At 42.4% G+C, this 14519-nt stretch overlaps 1 protein-coding gene across 2 annotated transcripts in view; it reads left to right on the top strand.

Moving 5' to 3' along the window:
- MGAT4A (alpha-1,3-mannosyl-glycoprotein 4-beta-N-acetylglucosaminyltransferase A) overlaps nucleotides 1–14519 on the top strand; it is a 167217-nt gene extending 152698 nt beyond the window's left edge. For both annotated transcript variants that reach the window (XM_090065136.1, XM_090065128.1), the window contains exons 15-16: nucleotides 7833–7945; nucleotides 8118–14519. In XM_090065136.1, the coding sequence (XP_089921262.1) occupies nucleotides 7833–7945; nucleotides 8118–8144 (140 nt within the window). In that variant the 3' untranslated portion in view covers nucleotides 8145–14519. The remainder of the gene's footprint in view (nucleotides 1–7832; nucleotides 7946–8117) is intronic.

The raw sequence follows: 14519 nt of genomic DNA, 5'->3' as shown, positions 1-14519 counted from the left end.
CGAACTAGAAGCCGAGAGGGGAACTAAGAAAAGACCCTTTAGTAAAGCTGAACTTACACCCGGTAAAGCGGTAGAAGTTTAGTTGCGGCATTTCATAAGTGCTGTAAGAGCTATAGGAAACTTAGAGTTGCAGCTCCACACAGCATGCTGCAATGCCACAGAACTAGCAGCAGCAAAGGCATCTGAGATACTAACCAACCCGGAAGAGAGCCCTGAGTACTTAAAGGAGGTAGAGCCACGTTCATGCCGCCTCCCAACCACTCCGGAATACACACCCACCGAGTGCAAAGAAAAAGAACCACCTCTTTATTCGGAGCCCAACCCTCCAGCTATCGTCACCACCACAGAGCCCAACCCTCCAGCTGTCGTCACCACACCGCCATCAGCAATTTATCCATCATTGCCGCTAGCAATTCTGCCACCAAATGTTTTACCCATCACCACCCGCAAAATCACTACAGAAGAGCAAGAGGGGGAAGGAGAAAACGACGAGAAAACAATTGAAAAATTTGAGAAAACTGTTGTCGTCTTCCGGACACGAAACCACAGTGAGCTTAGAGAACTTTATGTTGACACTAGTATACGATCAGGCGAGACACCCATCGTTTGGCTTGGCCGTTTAGTCCTAGAGCACAGGGCAGAAAGCGTAAGTGCACTACCTAATACGACAGTCAACATGGAGTGGGGGAACATGCGTCGACACAACTCTAATTGACGATCAAGATAAACTACCCCTGTTGTCCCCTGCCTCACTAGCTGCAGGAGGAATTTTACATTGCGCTTATAGAGCACATGAAGGAGATGCAAGCAACCTTAGAAGGCCACGAGCACTACAGCTCGTTTATGCAATGGTTGGGTGCTCATTCTTACAATGGAATCCAAGGAAGAATCCCATAGATGGAGTCAAACTCGAAAAAGAAGATGAAACTGGCCACATAAACATTTACTAGATCCCGGCAAAGTACCCGTCACACTTGGGGGAGTAGAAGAAGCATACCAAGTGTATGGAACGGTATTCGGACAAGCAGCACGCCTCGTCATGCTCGCCTCAGTAGGAAAACCATGTAGTACCATGTTAAGCCTACAACGGCAATTTGGATCCCCATCAGATCGGGAGTCCGATCGTCAAATGTTTCCAGTCGAAGTTCCTCCCACAAATGCAAACTCTCAAGTCCTTGTGACCCAAAAACAATGGACACCACCTGAAGCACAACAGCCACTACAGGCCCAAGGGCCACCCACCCAAACGCCTCTAGAGCAAGCAAGATTTGGATTTTTATTAGGATGATCTGGACTCGACAAGGCCACCCTACGGAAACTTTCGGAAGAAGAACAGTTAACCCTTGCCATCAAGCTTGGATGGGACCCCAACCGCCAACCAAAGCCAAAAAACGAGTTGCAGCTGCCGTGGCGGTAAGCTTCGGTGGCGACCCTCAGCAATTCCGGGACCCACGTCCCTATGCCACCTTACCTATCAGAGACCCGTCTTCACCCACTAAAGCAAAAGAAATCAAGTTCTTACTAGATACAGGTGCACAAATTTCTGTCATTCGACCGTCTACACCCCATATTCTACTCAACGGCAAAATTCGCGTACAAGGCCTAAACTCCACCGCCAACATCTCCACAGCCCGTTGTGTACATCATTTAACAGGAAAATCGTTCACTGCCACAATGGAAGATGTTAATCTACTTGGTGTTCCCAAAATTCTCAAATTCGACCTCAAACTCACGCTCTTACAAGCATTTCCAATTAGCCCCTGCAAAGCACCAAGCATCGCGCCTCACAAGCCGAAGATCAGCAATCACCTGTCGTGGCGTTACACACCTATCCCTATGAAACCGCATCTCCAAAACTCGCTTCAAAAACTTCTCAGTGAATTACAAGCAGCAGGCCGCATTTCTAAAATTTCACATGCTAAGTTTTTGTCGCCCGCATGGGGTATTGCGAAACCCAGAGACCCTAATCAAGTCCGACTCATAGTCGACTACCGCTGCGCCAACAAGCAAGTAGATCCTCTATCGCAGCCTAGCCCCAAGACACTACCACAGACTCTAAGCGAGATGATAGCCTATCAGGCGACTCCCTGGTTTAGAAGTACTCTACATCTCAAAAACATGTTCTTTTCCATCCCCATCATTGATGACATTGGAATACTCAACATGTGTGTAAATGGACAAATGTTCAAATGGAATGTCTGCCCCCAAGGATACTGCAATGCACCAGCGGTAGCCACAGCAGCCATCAACAGCACCCTTGAGGCCTTCACTACACCTGGTGACGTCCAAATCTAGAGTTATGTAGACGACATCGCCATCATGGGCAGGACTCCAGAAGCAGTAACCCAAACTACAGAAAAACTAATACATCACTTGCAAGCCCACGGATGGACTGTAAACATGCAAAAATCTCAACTCACTGCAAAGCCACATATTTCCTTCCTTGGTGAAGTATTCGATCATGAAACTCACAAGGCGACGATGCACACAACTCCAACTATCCCCTGGGTCAAGGGTGCCATCCCAACAAAAAGAGAAATCCAACAACTTCTAGGCCAGCTAAACTGGCACAGAGCTCATGTCCCAACAAGTCATCTAGAAGTCATTGCATGCTTACATCAGCAGCTACGTACAAAAGCCAGCACCCGAAATATATGGGACCCCATCTATGACTATGATAAGTTACAAGAACTTTTAAAAGCCACTTCGACTACAGTCCTCCACAGTACTAGCCCCAGCGAGCCCATAACCATTACCCTTGGGCATACGAGTCAAATACTCTTGGCAACTGGCACTACCAGCACCAACAAATTAGTATTTTCAACCTACAAGGCTCTGCAACCATCTCAATATCGATATGGAGTCACGGGAACTGTTTTATTAGCATCCCAACTCGCCACAACCGCCTATCCCAACATTTCTACAACTACTGGAACTCTTATTAGATCAGGCGTCACACTACTTCCACTTCTCACTCCTGACCGACCAGACCCAACCTTTCATGGCCTAGGTACCACCTGGCAAGAATTAGTACAAGTCTTTCATTTTCACTTCCACCATTGGAAGATGAAAGAGGTGCCAGCAAGTTCAACGCCTTCCCTTCATCATCAAAACCCTTCGCTAATGTACGGCACTATTCTACCTGCCTGGATAGCATCAGACGGAAGTACAGCCCATGGTGGAGCACATGGATTCTTCTGTAACCCGTGCCAATACATTGAAGTAGAGCCTGCAGCCCCACCTCCAAATGCACAACTCGAAGAACTCCTTGCATTCAAAGGAGCCCTCCAACACTGCTTAGATGCCCATAATGTCTGTGAACCTGTCCCTGTAATAGCTATTGACTCTCAATATATCTACAAAATATTAACCGGACAGGCACAAGCCACAGAAAACCAACCTCTTTGAAATGCAATCTTCGCTATATTGCCTCAGTTTAAAACCATACCTCTGCTACAATACACCTGCTCTCACCAACCAGATACCAACCCAGTCCATGCCCACATCAACGGTGTGCTACAAGACCCAGAGAAGTGTGCAGAAGCCATCAAGAAAACAACAAACCGACCACAACAAGTTGCAGCAGCCATCCTCACTAAGACAGATGTCAATAACCAACACTTAGTACAATGGCTACATAAGTTCTGGAGCCACCCCAGTCCCAACAAGGCCCATGTCAAATGGAAGCAAATAACCGCCGAGACACCACCGTTCACCATCACACTTCAAGATTGGAAAACACGGAGTCAAACCTGTTATATATGTAACAAAGTCAAAGCTACGCCAACCGCATCAGCCAAACAAGCATTTGACCCAAAGTACTTTCCCCCATGAAAGACGTGGCAAGTCGACCTCATGGGACCACTCCCTGGAGTCAAACGTCAGGCCAAGGTGTTAGTCCTAGTCGATCTAGGCACCAGACAACTACAATGCATTCCTCTTACAAAGACTACCGCCAAAACCGTCTGCTCTGTGCTGCTCCAGGCCATGAGCCTCTGGCAAGTACCAAACGAAATCCAATCCAACGGAGGACCACCCTTCATGTCAAAAGCCCGAGCAACCTTTTGCAGTACTTACAACATCACCTGGCACACCCACATCCCGTATCACCCACAGTCAAATGGTGTCGTTGAACGCTCCATAGGAATCCTCAAAGAAAAGCTCCGTCTAACAGGAAACGGCACGTATTTAAGTTGGACAAGCCGTCTACCACAAATTCTAATCCAACTAAATGAAGACAAGTCATTATAGACTGACAGAAAGCAAAAAACACCAGAACCGTGGAAGCCCCGATTCCAGCTGGAAGAACTCATCTGGGTAGCCATACCAGGTCCTACTGAAAAGAAACAGCTGCTATACCAAGGAATAATACGATCTGCAGAAACATATATCCAAACACCTACCAAGCTGAAATCGACGTACCCAACAAGACATTACTAGCCCATCACAATTGGCTGAGTCATTGCCCTGAGACAAAAAACTAGCCATTTTACTACATACAACCTTTATTTTTTTTTAATTATCTCATTTCCTCTACAGGTGTGTTACATGGGACAGCCGTTCGGGAAAACCACATCGCCCACCTTGTATACGTGCCTCGAATCCACAAGGTCAACCTGTCAGAAAAAGTAGCCGTATTCTCTGGCGATGTGATACATCGGCGAGCCTGTTCATCATTCTACCAGCACTATCCCCACGTGTAACCATCACGACCACTCCACTAAACCATCTACCACCTAAAGAACACCTACAACGAACCACAACTACGAGCTGACACCCGTCATGCTATATCTATCGTTACCACTTCATTATCCTTTTCCTAGTTACCATACCTGTCCTTACCCCCTTTTCTTCACCTAACACTGTACTTCAACTTTTATCCCTATGGGCCAATGCAACTGGAGAAGAAGAAAAAGGACAGGGATTAACCGCCTGTTTAAAAATTCCCATATCTGTTCAAGACCCAGTCCTCACTCTTTACCCTAAACCTTTTAATCTATCCGATTGGTTCTCCCAAGTCTCACTAGGCCCAAAAACTTCCATAGATGTATTCTTAAGTGAAACTTTTGGTTCTATTAACTACTCTTGGCCACAAAATTTTACTCTTGCTAGCCTATCCTCTGAACCCACTGAAACGAAATGCTTTTTTAATGAAACCCCATACGCTTGTTCAGCTATCCCCTGGGGAATTCACCCTAATGGTAACGATTGGTCCCAACCAGACCAGTCACTGACATGGAATCCTCACTTAGTTACTCCACCATAGCACCTCGACCTTACGCCACATGGTCAAGCTACTGTATCTATAGTTACTTTAATCCCCTCTTATCCAGCTGACACCCTTAGTAAAATGAAATAATTCTCTAGCTGTAAATTTAACTCAACCAGGTCCCTTCGGAAATGATTCCCGGTTCAGATTTTATTATCCTACGTTACGAGCAATATTGTTAAACGCTGCCTGCCATGGCATCACACTTCCAATAAGGCAGCCCGGCTGCCTTAGCTCTTAGTTGAGCCCAGCTCTTAGTTGGGCCGCCGAAGGACTATTTATTTGGGGAATCGGTATAACAAAAAACCGTATTGCCCTAGCCCAATTAGCTGAAGAAGAAGAATTATTAGCGAACCGCACAGCTGACAGCCTTTCTCTCTCTAACCAACAGTTGCAAGCCACCTCCCAAATGACTATTCAAAACCGCCTTGCGTTAGATGCCTTATTACTTCAACATGGTGGCCTATGTCAATACCTCAACCTATCTAATGATCTATGTTTTGCAATTCCCAATGTTTCCATTCCACTCAAACAACAAGTCGATAGCATTCGCAAAATAGCCACCCATGTCAACGGTATCGCTGGCGTTGGCAACAGTTTACTTTCTCAAGTCTTTAATGCGCTAGGCTTTAATATCTCATCTTGGCTATCTAACCTACTTTCAGCAGTCCTTTTACTATTCATACCTATTATTATCTTTGTATGTGTTTATTCTTGTATTACAAAGTATATCCAAAATCGTATAAACTCTGTAAGTGCTTCATCTACACCAAACTTCCCAATGAAGACAAAGATCCGTTCACTATCAATCCATTTCTAAATGAAACCACTACATAAATGTTCTACTGCCCCACGGCATGAGGGCATGTAAAAATCTTATTTCATTTCTGTATAACTGCCGCGCGGCATTCTCACATTTATGTGACCTTGTAGTCTTGGCTGTTAATCAAAATGAAAGCTTTGTAGTTTTCCACGCTTGTATCAAGCTACACATGCGCATTTTATAAGTTTCTTTTCTTATCTGTAAGTGTCATACCTGCAGAAACGAAACTTATGTAGAAAATCTACCTAGTAACTATTGTGTAAAAGAAACTATCCTATCCCTGTATGCTTAGCTTATATCATAGTTAGTGTCATAGAGGCAGTCCAACCAGCATCTATAAAGAGGCAAAGAAGCAGGAAACAGCAGAGACGATGACTGGACAACCCTTCAGGATTGATCACCCTGTAAGCCGGTCCTCGGCCTCCCCGCCTGGGCGTATCCCAGCGAAAACCAAGGCCTCGAAAATCCGACAATCGACAGCGATTCACTGCGTTACAATTTTATTATTTTTCATCCTGTTCATGAGCTGTTGAGCAGCCCTAGGACTAACTAGTGGGCAGCCGCACCTATCATTGGACTAGTTCCAGTGGTGGAAAGCAAGGGCTTACTAGTGAACCCTGTGGGCCAACAGGCCCCCTTTGTATCCGGCATACTGTAACTGAAGAAACATCGGAGACTCTACCTCTCGACCGCCTCTCTTCGTAGCTTAGACAGCATATCTACGCTTCTGTACTTGTATTTACCGCAACTTCGTTCCAGCCGGTCTCCCCTCTTATTCGTAAGAGGGTGAGGCCAGGTGAGTGAATAAAACAAATTTTTACTTCCCTTTATATCCACTCCGTAATAACTTCTACTACTAACATCCCATCTCAATGAGCTGTTGACCAGTTCTGGGACTTAAGGAGTCGGCAGCCGCACCTATCATTGAACTAGTTCCAGTGGTGGAAAGCAAGGGCTTACTCCGGAACCCCGTGAACCAACAGACATCCTATAGACTTATTACAGAAAACTAACAACTTACTCTAAGTCGTCTACTTGTGCCAACTCAGCGAACCTCGAAGGCGGTTATAAAGCTACCTCCAATCCCACCTCGCAAGCCGCACACTCGTACAGCTCCGTAAAGCCCGCGGCTCCCCAAGCGGTGCCAGAACCGCTAGCCCGGCATTCCACCACAATAAGCATTTATTAAAGAATTGTAGTTAAAACGTATTCATTTGAGCTTTGGCTTCCTGCTAGCCTTTGTGACATTGTACTTGTGCATCCTAATATAACTGAAGCTCCCTGAGGTAGGAACAACAACTCAATCATTTTAATGCAGCCTGAATACATTACGCTAAGGTTTTCAAACTTGGATGCATAAAATTAGACAGCTAAGTCTAAATAAGATGAATAAAAGTGGCTTGGTTTTTGGAAATGTAAAATACCTATGGCTATATTCAAACATATTTACTCTTTATTAGTGGCAGTTATGCCCAGTGCATATGCTGAGACTTTGTCCTGATGTGTTAGTCAAAGCAAAGTTGAAGATGAGGCCTGGGAGCACACTGTGGAAATCTCATGCTTTGGGTTAGCACAGGTTCCCACCTCCTTGTATCAGTTCTAAGATATGATCGTGATGGTGTTGTTGTGAATGCATTTATTGAACAAATGCATTGATTAGAAACCTTCCTATTAACCAGATTGTGTGTGTCACTTGGTGCAGTGAATGTTCATTCAGATATGCTTTTGTTCATTTTGAAGGTAAATTTGAAAGCGGCATAGCAGAAGGTACAGTTGACCCAAGTCTAAACCCAATTTCAGCATTCCGACTTTCAGTAATCCAAAACTCGGCCGTTTGGGCAATTCTGAATGAGGTGAGATGTTGCATGCTATAGTCCTTGCAAAATCAGCATACTAAATGTGAACTGTCTTAGTTTTTTCAACAAATTTGAAAGGAATTCTGGCTTAAGGTTTGTTGTAGAGACTTAAAACTTACAGTTGTTTTCCTTAAAATGTGATATATTTTTTTTAATTTTTGTATTTCAGATCCATATTAAAAAGGTCACAAACTGATCAACATCTCTTTGGAGATTGCAGACTTTTCCTAATAAATCCTACGTCTTTAACAAGTCACAGGTTGAAAGTACTAAGCATGCACCTTATTCAAGTCTTTCTGATTTCTCACTCAAACTCTACCTCTTGTGAAATCTACTGTAGATGAGAAGATTGTAATTAACCCATCTTGTCAGATCCATCCAGAAACTGATGCTCCAAACTGTTAATATTCATGAAGTCTAAATTGTCCTCCATTTCAACATGACTTTAGGGGTGTGCTACTCCTAACCTGTACTATTTTGATGGTATAGTAACACAGAGACGTTGTACATATTGTTACATTCCTTGAAAATGAAAAACTGTAATTATTGTTAAATGCATTTTGTGAAGGGGGTACTTTCGGAGTTCCATTTATTTTGCTATAACAAAACCCTCTTTTATAGACTATCAGGGAGATATATATATATATATAAAAAAAAAATGTTAGGGATATTTAATTTATTAAAATAATTTGAAAAGTACATATTTTTATGCAGTAAAATTTTAAATTGATATGGGTTTTTTTAAAGGATTATCTAGCTGCTTAAGTTATCTTTCTATATTTTGCTTTGGAGATACAAACATAACAAACTAATGCCATATTTCAAATACACTGCCGTGGTTAAGAAAATTACGTTAAGTAGTTTTGTACACGGAATCTGAAAAATATTGTTCAAAGGCCTGAACAGAGTTTTGAAGAACATTTCTCTTGATGGCTGCTGTGTTTGACTGTGCAACCACATAAAAGCATGTTGAAGTATCCCAATATTTCATATTATGTACTAAATCTGCAGTGATTTTTAGAATGAATTCATAACATTCTAGAAGGCGATTTTAATGTCAAGCTATCCTTTAAAAAAAACAACTTTGTCCAGCTCTTAGAATGAACAGTGCATTCCCCAGCTTTGCATTAGAATTACATTACCTTTTTATCAGGAAAAAGTAGTAATTAGACATATTAACCTCGCTTAAGTTCCCTCCTAAAAATGCTTTTAGTACAGTATTGACTTTAGCTAATTGTTATATTGATTATAATTTTTGTTTCTCTCGCAGAGGGGTCCAATGTAATGTCTTCATTGACTTCAGTGGAAATTGAATCTGGCCCTAGATCAGTAGCCTACTTGTTTGCACTTTGAGGTAAAGAACAATGATTACCTGGCCAGTAACCCAGGCAGACAGCTGAAGCAGTTGTTACTACATCTACAGGAGAACTGAGACGTTCTAGGGCTTGCATGTACAAGCTTAACTAATAGATGACCTGCTGCCTACTGGCATTCACAACCCTAAAGTAGGCCCCAGTGGTATGTCAGTGCTGCAGAAGCAGCATGTCCTGGCTGGAACTTCCCAGACATGATCTGTAAATCCACTCCTATTTATCCTTTGCATGGCAACTTTTGAGACCTCTGTCTTCACTGTGCATGACAGCAGCTTCCAGAGATGACCCTGGACTGGCCTCACCAATGTATTTCTGAGTTTGGAGTGCATGGGCAGGTATAAGAACGGGTGGGGAGGACATGCTTAGGAACGTCCAAGCCAGGACACTACTGCTGCAATAGGGACTGGAACTCTTATTTCCCTATTGAAAGGAGCATTGGGTACCTACGGACAGGATTCACAGAAGCCAGCAAATGGTGCTAAACCAACTACACTGGTAGTATGAAATGCTGAAGTGAGGAGTGGGGCATGAGCTTCATCCTCAGTGGGAATTAGATACCTTACTTCAGTCACAGGAAGGTGATTAGTTCTGCTCAGGATTGTGATCTGCCTCCTGCAGATTCAGTTAGTGCCTGAACCAAAAGGAGCGTTGTTTTTGGGAGGAATGGAAAGTGAAAGAGACCTCAGTAAGCCAATAGTCCAGTGAGTAGGATAGGATGCCTGTTTTCTAGTTTCCAGTGTGCTTCATACTGAAATTTTATTCCAGGACCCCATGTTCCAAGGGAAGTGCCAGACTACTGGATTAGTTTTTCTTTTTTTTTTAAATTGAATTTCTTCTCTTTGAGTCTGAATTAAGCATACACTGGAGCAGGGGCTTGAACCCAACCCCCACATTGCAGATGAGTGCCTTAAGCACCAGGCTGTTGTATAAGTCTCACTTTTCCCTCTCCCTGCCCTTGTTTGCGAATCCTGTTGGGGCTTAAGACATTAAGAAGCTAAACAATTTCAGGAGTTGAGCAGTTTTGTGTGTACCCACTGGCAGACTCTTTGGTACCTAGAGATTTTGGGCATGTCCAAGATTAGGCAAGAACTGAACATGAGTTTTGAAGAGTTCATTTATGCCTAAAGGTCAAGCAACGCACTTCTGGTGGTCGCTGGGCATCTCCATTTGCTTGTGGATCTAGCCCTCTGTGCTGCTCTAGGACAGTTAACATACAATACTATTGAACAGGGTTGGTGAATCTAAATCTAAGCAAAGATCTAAGAATCTATTTGAGCTTATTTTCCCAACTGTGTCTGCAAAAATGCAGGCACTTTAATATATAGCTATTTATTAACTTTTATATTACAACTTTTAGTCAGATGTTTGTATTTGTGAACATGTGATGCACTTTTTGTTGCCAAAAATGGTAGTTTTATTGTTCCATATTGTAAAAATGATTTATTATCGAGTATTTTGGTACCACTGTTAGGTACCTTTCTGAGAGTACTCTTTTATAATAGCTTATTCATCGTCTAGCTGGTCTGAATGTTAAACATGTAAGATAAATTCCTAATGATATTTCTAAATGTAAAGAAGTGTACCCAAAACTGATCATGATACTTTTGTGTTGTCAGTATTGTTTTGCTAGCTTTACTCTCTTTTTTCTAACACACAATAGCATTTATCTGAAAATTGACAATTACTTCCAAATTATGCTGGGCTTTTTTTTTTTTTTAAGATTAATGCATATTATTTTGTTGCTTCTTAGTAGCAGAAGCCAGAAACACCCCAGGCTGCTGTCATATTAAAAAAATTCTTGAGGTTATGCTCTTGATAAACAAATGTGCCCCAGCAGCACAAATTAATTCTTGTATCCCTTTCTGGAAGGATAGGTTTTATAGAATCAAAGTCTATTTCAGACCTGATATAGTTAGGCACAGTTCGCTTGACATCCTCAGGATATGTTCTTCCAGTCAGTAGAGGGTGTGGATGGAGAAAGTTTAGACTTATGTATAAAGAAAATAAATCATCTTCAGACCATTATTTTAGGCTGTGGACAGATGTTATATGTAGTGCTACAAATCCTTTTGTAGTGCTACAGAAGTTGAGAGGACCAATGTGCACATCCTCTGCAATGCGACAGAAATGGCAAAAACACCAAGAACATGTTCTTGGATAAAAGACGAACTTGTCAGTAGCACTACATATAATGTTGGTACAGTGCACTGTAGCGCCACAGAGGGGTCTCTTGGTTCCCCAGCATCCCACAGTGCTCCACTCTTTCCTTGCCCCTTCCTTCCTCTCCCTTCCAAGGTGGGGAGAGACAGAGAGTAGCATGTAGTCCCTGAGTGCTCTGGTCTTCTTTCCCAGTGGGGTGGCAGCCCTGGGAGACCATTGTGGTCCCCCAATCACTGACAACCTGTCCATTCCCCACTGCATGAGGGAGACTCCCAAAGATGCACCATGCTTGTAGACATGCTCCCCGCCCCTGGTGGAGAGCAGCATGGAAGCAGATTAACAGGGTTGAGCAATCCTTCATGTCATGTCCATCCCCCACCCCTCCATACATGCTACTGAATGCCTTAAAGGCAACTCTGTACTGCTTCAGTCAGGGGGCTCTGCATATCTGTCTGCACCAGTAGTGTTTTTTGTAGCACGTCATCAGCATGCTGCAGTGCTTCAAATGTAATGTCTGTCCACCACCTTAGACTCTTAAGCTTTCCAAAATTCAGTATTGCCAAATGTGGCCAAAGTGGTTGGATATCCTTTCTGGAGAGTGAGGCTGGAGGCACACCACAGGATTATTACAGTGTATATATACGGATTTTACTCAAAAAGATTACTAGAGTGTATATGTATGGATTTTACTCCATAAAAAGGAGAGGACATACACCCAGCCGTCTGAAGCTCACTGCTTACAGTAGGTGCTGTTGCAGTGCTTGGGCACAAGGTAACGGGAACTGTTTCACATTGAGCAAATAATTACCCCTGTATGAAACTGACTGTGGGAGCAAGACGCATTCCCACTAGCCGCATGTTGTAATTTTGTAACTTGATCATGTAGGAAATGTCTTTAGTATACAGTTTTGATTTGCTAGAGTGGGGCTGTGCATCATACATCGGCTCCACTTTTATTGTTTAGTAAAATTGGTTTACTATGTAGTAAATATGAAGTGTCTGTAGCCTTCCTTAGTTATCATAAATGAATGCTTAAATATTGCTGGACACTAGTCAGTTTGTGTACTGCAGCCCCCAGTGATGTAGTTAATAGACACTTTAGGTATACTACAAATTATTGTATTAAACACAATTAAACATTTAGCAGTGGTGAGGCCTCACCTGGAGTAGTGTCCAGTTCTGGACCCCATGCTTCAAAAAGGATGTGGACAGTTTGGAAAGAGTCCAAAGCAGAGCAAGAAAAATGAATAGGGGCCTGGGAAGCAAGACTTATGAGGCATGTTTGAAAAACTAGGGTTATTTAGCCTGAAAAAGAGAAGACTGAGGGGAGGGAGACTTGATAACAGTCTTCAGATACCCTAAGGACAATTACAGAAAGGATGGAGATGGCCTTTTCTCTATGTCCATGGAGGACAGGACTAGGAACAATTGCCTCAAGCTGCAACAGGGTAAATTTAGGTTGCAGATTAAGAGGAGGAACTTCCTGACCATGGAGGTGGTAAGACATTGGAACAGGCTACCCAGAGAAGTTGTGGAATCTCCACCCTTGGCAGTTTCCAAGAGCAAGTCAGACAGACACTTGGCTGGGATGGGTTAGTCAGGGATGCCTCTGCCTTGAGCAGGCGGCTGGACTAGATGACCTTGTGAGGTCCCTTCCAGCCTACTTTTCTGTGATTCCAATGTCTTAGAGTGAGTAGAGCTTCTTACATCACTAGGATTTTTTTCTACATTTAATTGTAAACGAACTTTAATTCAGCCTTAATTACCCCTAAGTAGGGCAATAAAACCTGCAGTAGCCTTATTTAACTTTCTAATAAAATTGTATTAGCCACAACTGAAGTGGCTATTGCCCAGCAAAAGTTGACTTGTTTGCAACAGCTAGCATTTCCAGAAACCTTTATTTTCTGATTGATTCTAAATTCTCATATTTGAGGCCAAGCACCATTTTTCTTAAAATACTAGCTTTTTATGAACTGATAAGTACAACTGAAAACTGCTTATGTGCAAGTAAAGCAATCAGCACCCCTTGGATTAGAAAGGGACATTTCTGGAAAACTACTACAGGTTTTGTGTTCCTCCAGGGGACCTAAAGCATATCTAGTTTTTATTTTCAATTACGTTTATTAAATACTTAGATTTTTTTCCTCCCCTCATGAAGGTGGCTTGGCAAAATTTAAGACAGATAGCTTAACTGTGGACCAATTAAAAAAAACAACCCCCGTTCTTCTTCCCTTATCATGTAACTTGCATTTCCAGCCTTTATAAAATTTATTTTTAGGTGAGATGTTGGCTAGATTTAACCTAAATGTGTACTGTCACTGTTATTAGTTTAATTGTATACCAAGTTTCCTCCTTTAAATGTGTTGAGAGATCATGTTTAGTCTTTTAGCAAGATTAAGACTATTTGGTATTTTCCCCCTTGTTACCATAAATCAATTCAGTATTTCCTCCTTTGTCTGAGATATGCACTTCAAAAAAAGGTATGCAGCTCGTGTTTTTAATACAGATGCTACTTTCAGCTAGAAATGGAAATAAGAAATTAATTCTAGAGGCCTTTGTTTCCACAAAAGATATTGTGTGCTTACATTTTATCGTGCTTAAATAACAGAGGTATTTTGAAATTAGCTAAAGAACTACATTTATTTTTAATATATGTACTTTAATTTACATTTACATAAAGGCATAAAAGCTGTCATACAACTATGTTCTTGCATTTGAAGGGAGTTAAATTTTTGTTGGAAATATTGACAGTTAGCCACAGAACGTTGTGTTTTTTACCTCAGTATTTTTTGTAATTTTTACTGTACACATTGACCTAGAGAACTGTAAAGCCTAAGAACTGTTTGCTCTAAGTCAGATTCCCAAACTGTGGGTCATGAACCCAAATGGGGTTGCAACATCAGCAGATGGGGTTTTGTGGGTGGGGAGCTGTGGGTTGGGAGGGATCATGCTGAAGAAATGGGACCATAAATGGGGTCATGCTGAGAAAAGAGTTGAGAAGTACTGCTCTAAGTGGACAAACTTTAAATATCAGTAAA

This window comes from Crocodylus siamensis, chromosome 1 (assembly GCF_052110815.1).
Source record: "Crocodylus siamensis isolate JL-2025a chromosome 1, ASM5211081v1, whole genome shotgun sequence".
NCBI lineage: Eukaryota > Metazoa > Chordata > Crocodylia > Crocodylidae > Crocodylus > Crocodylus siamensis.
This window is presented reverse-complemented; position numbering and strand designations above follow the sequence as displayed.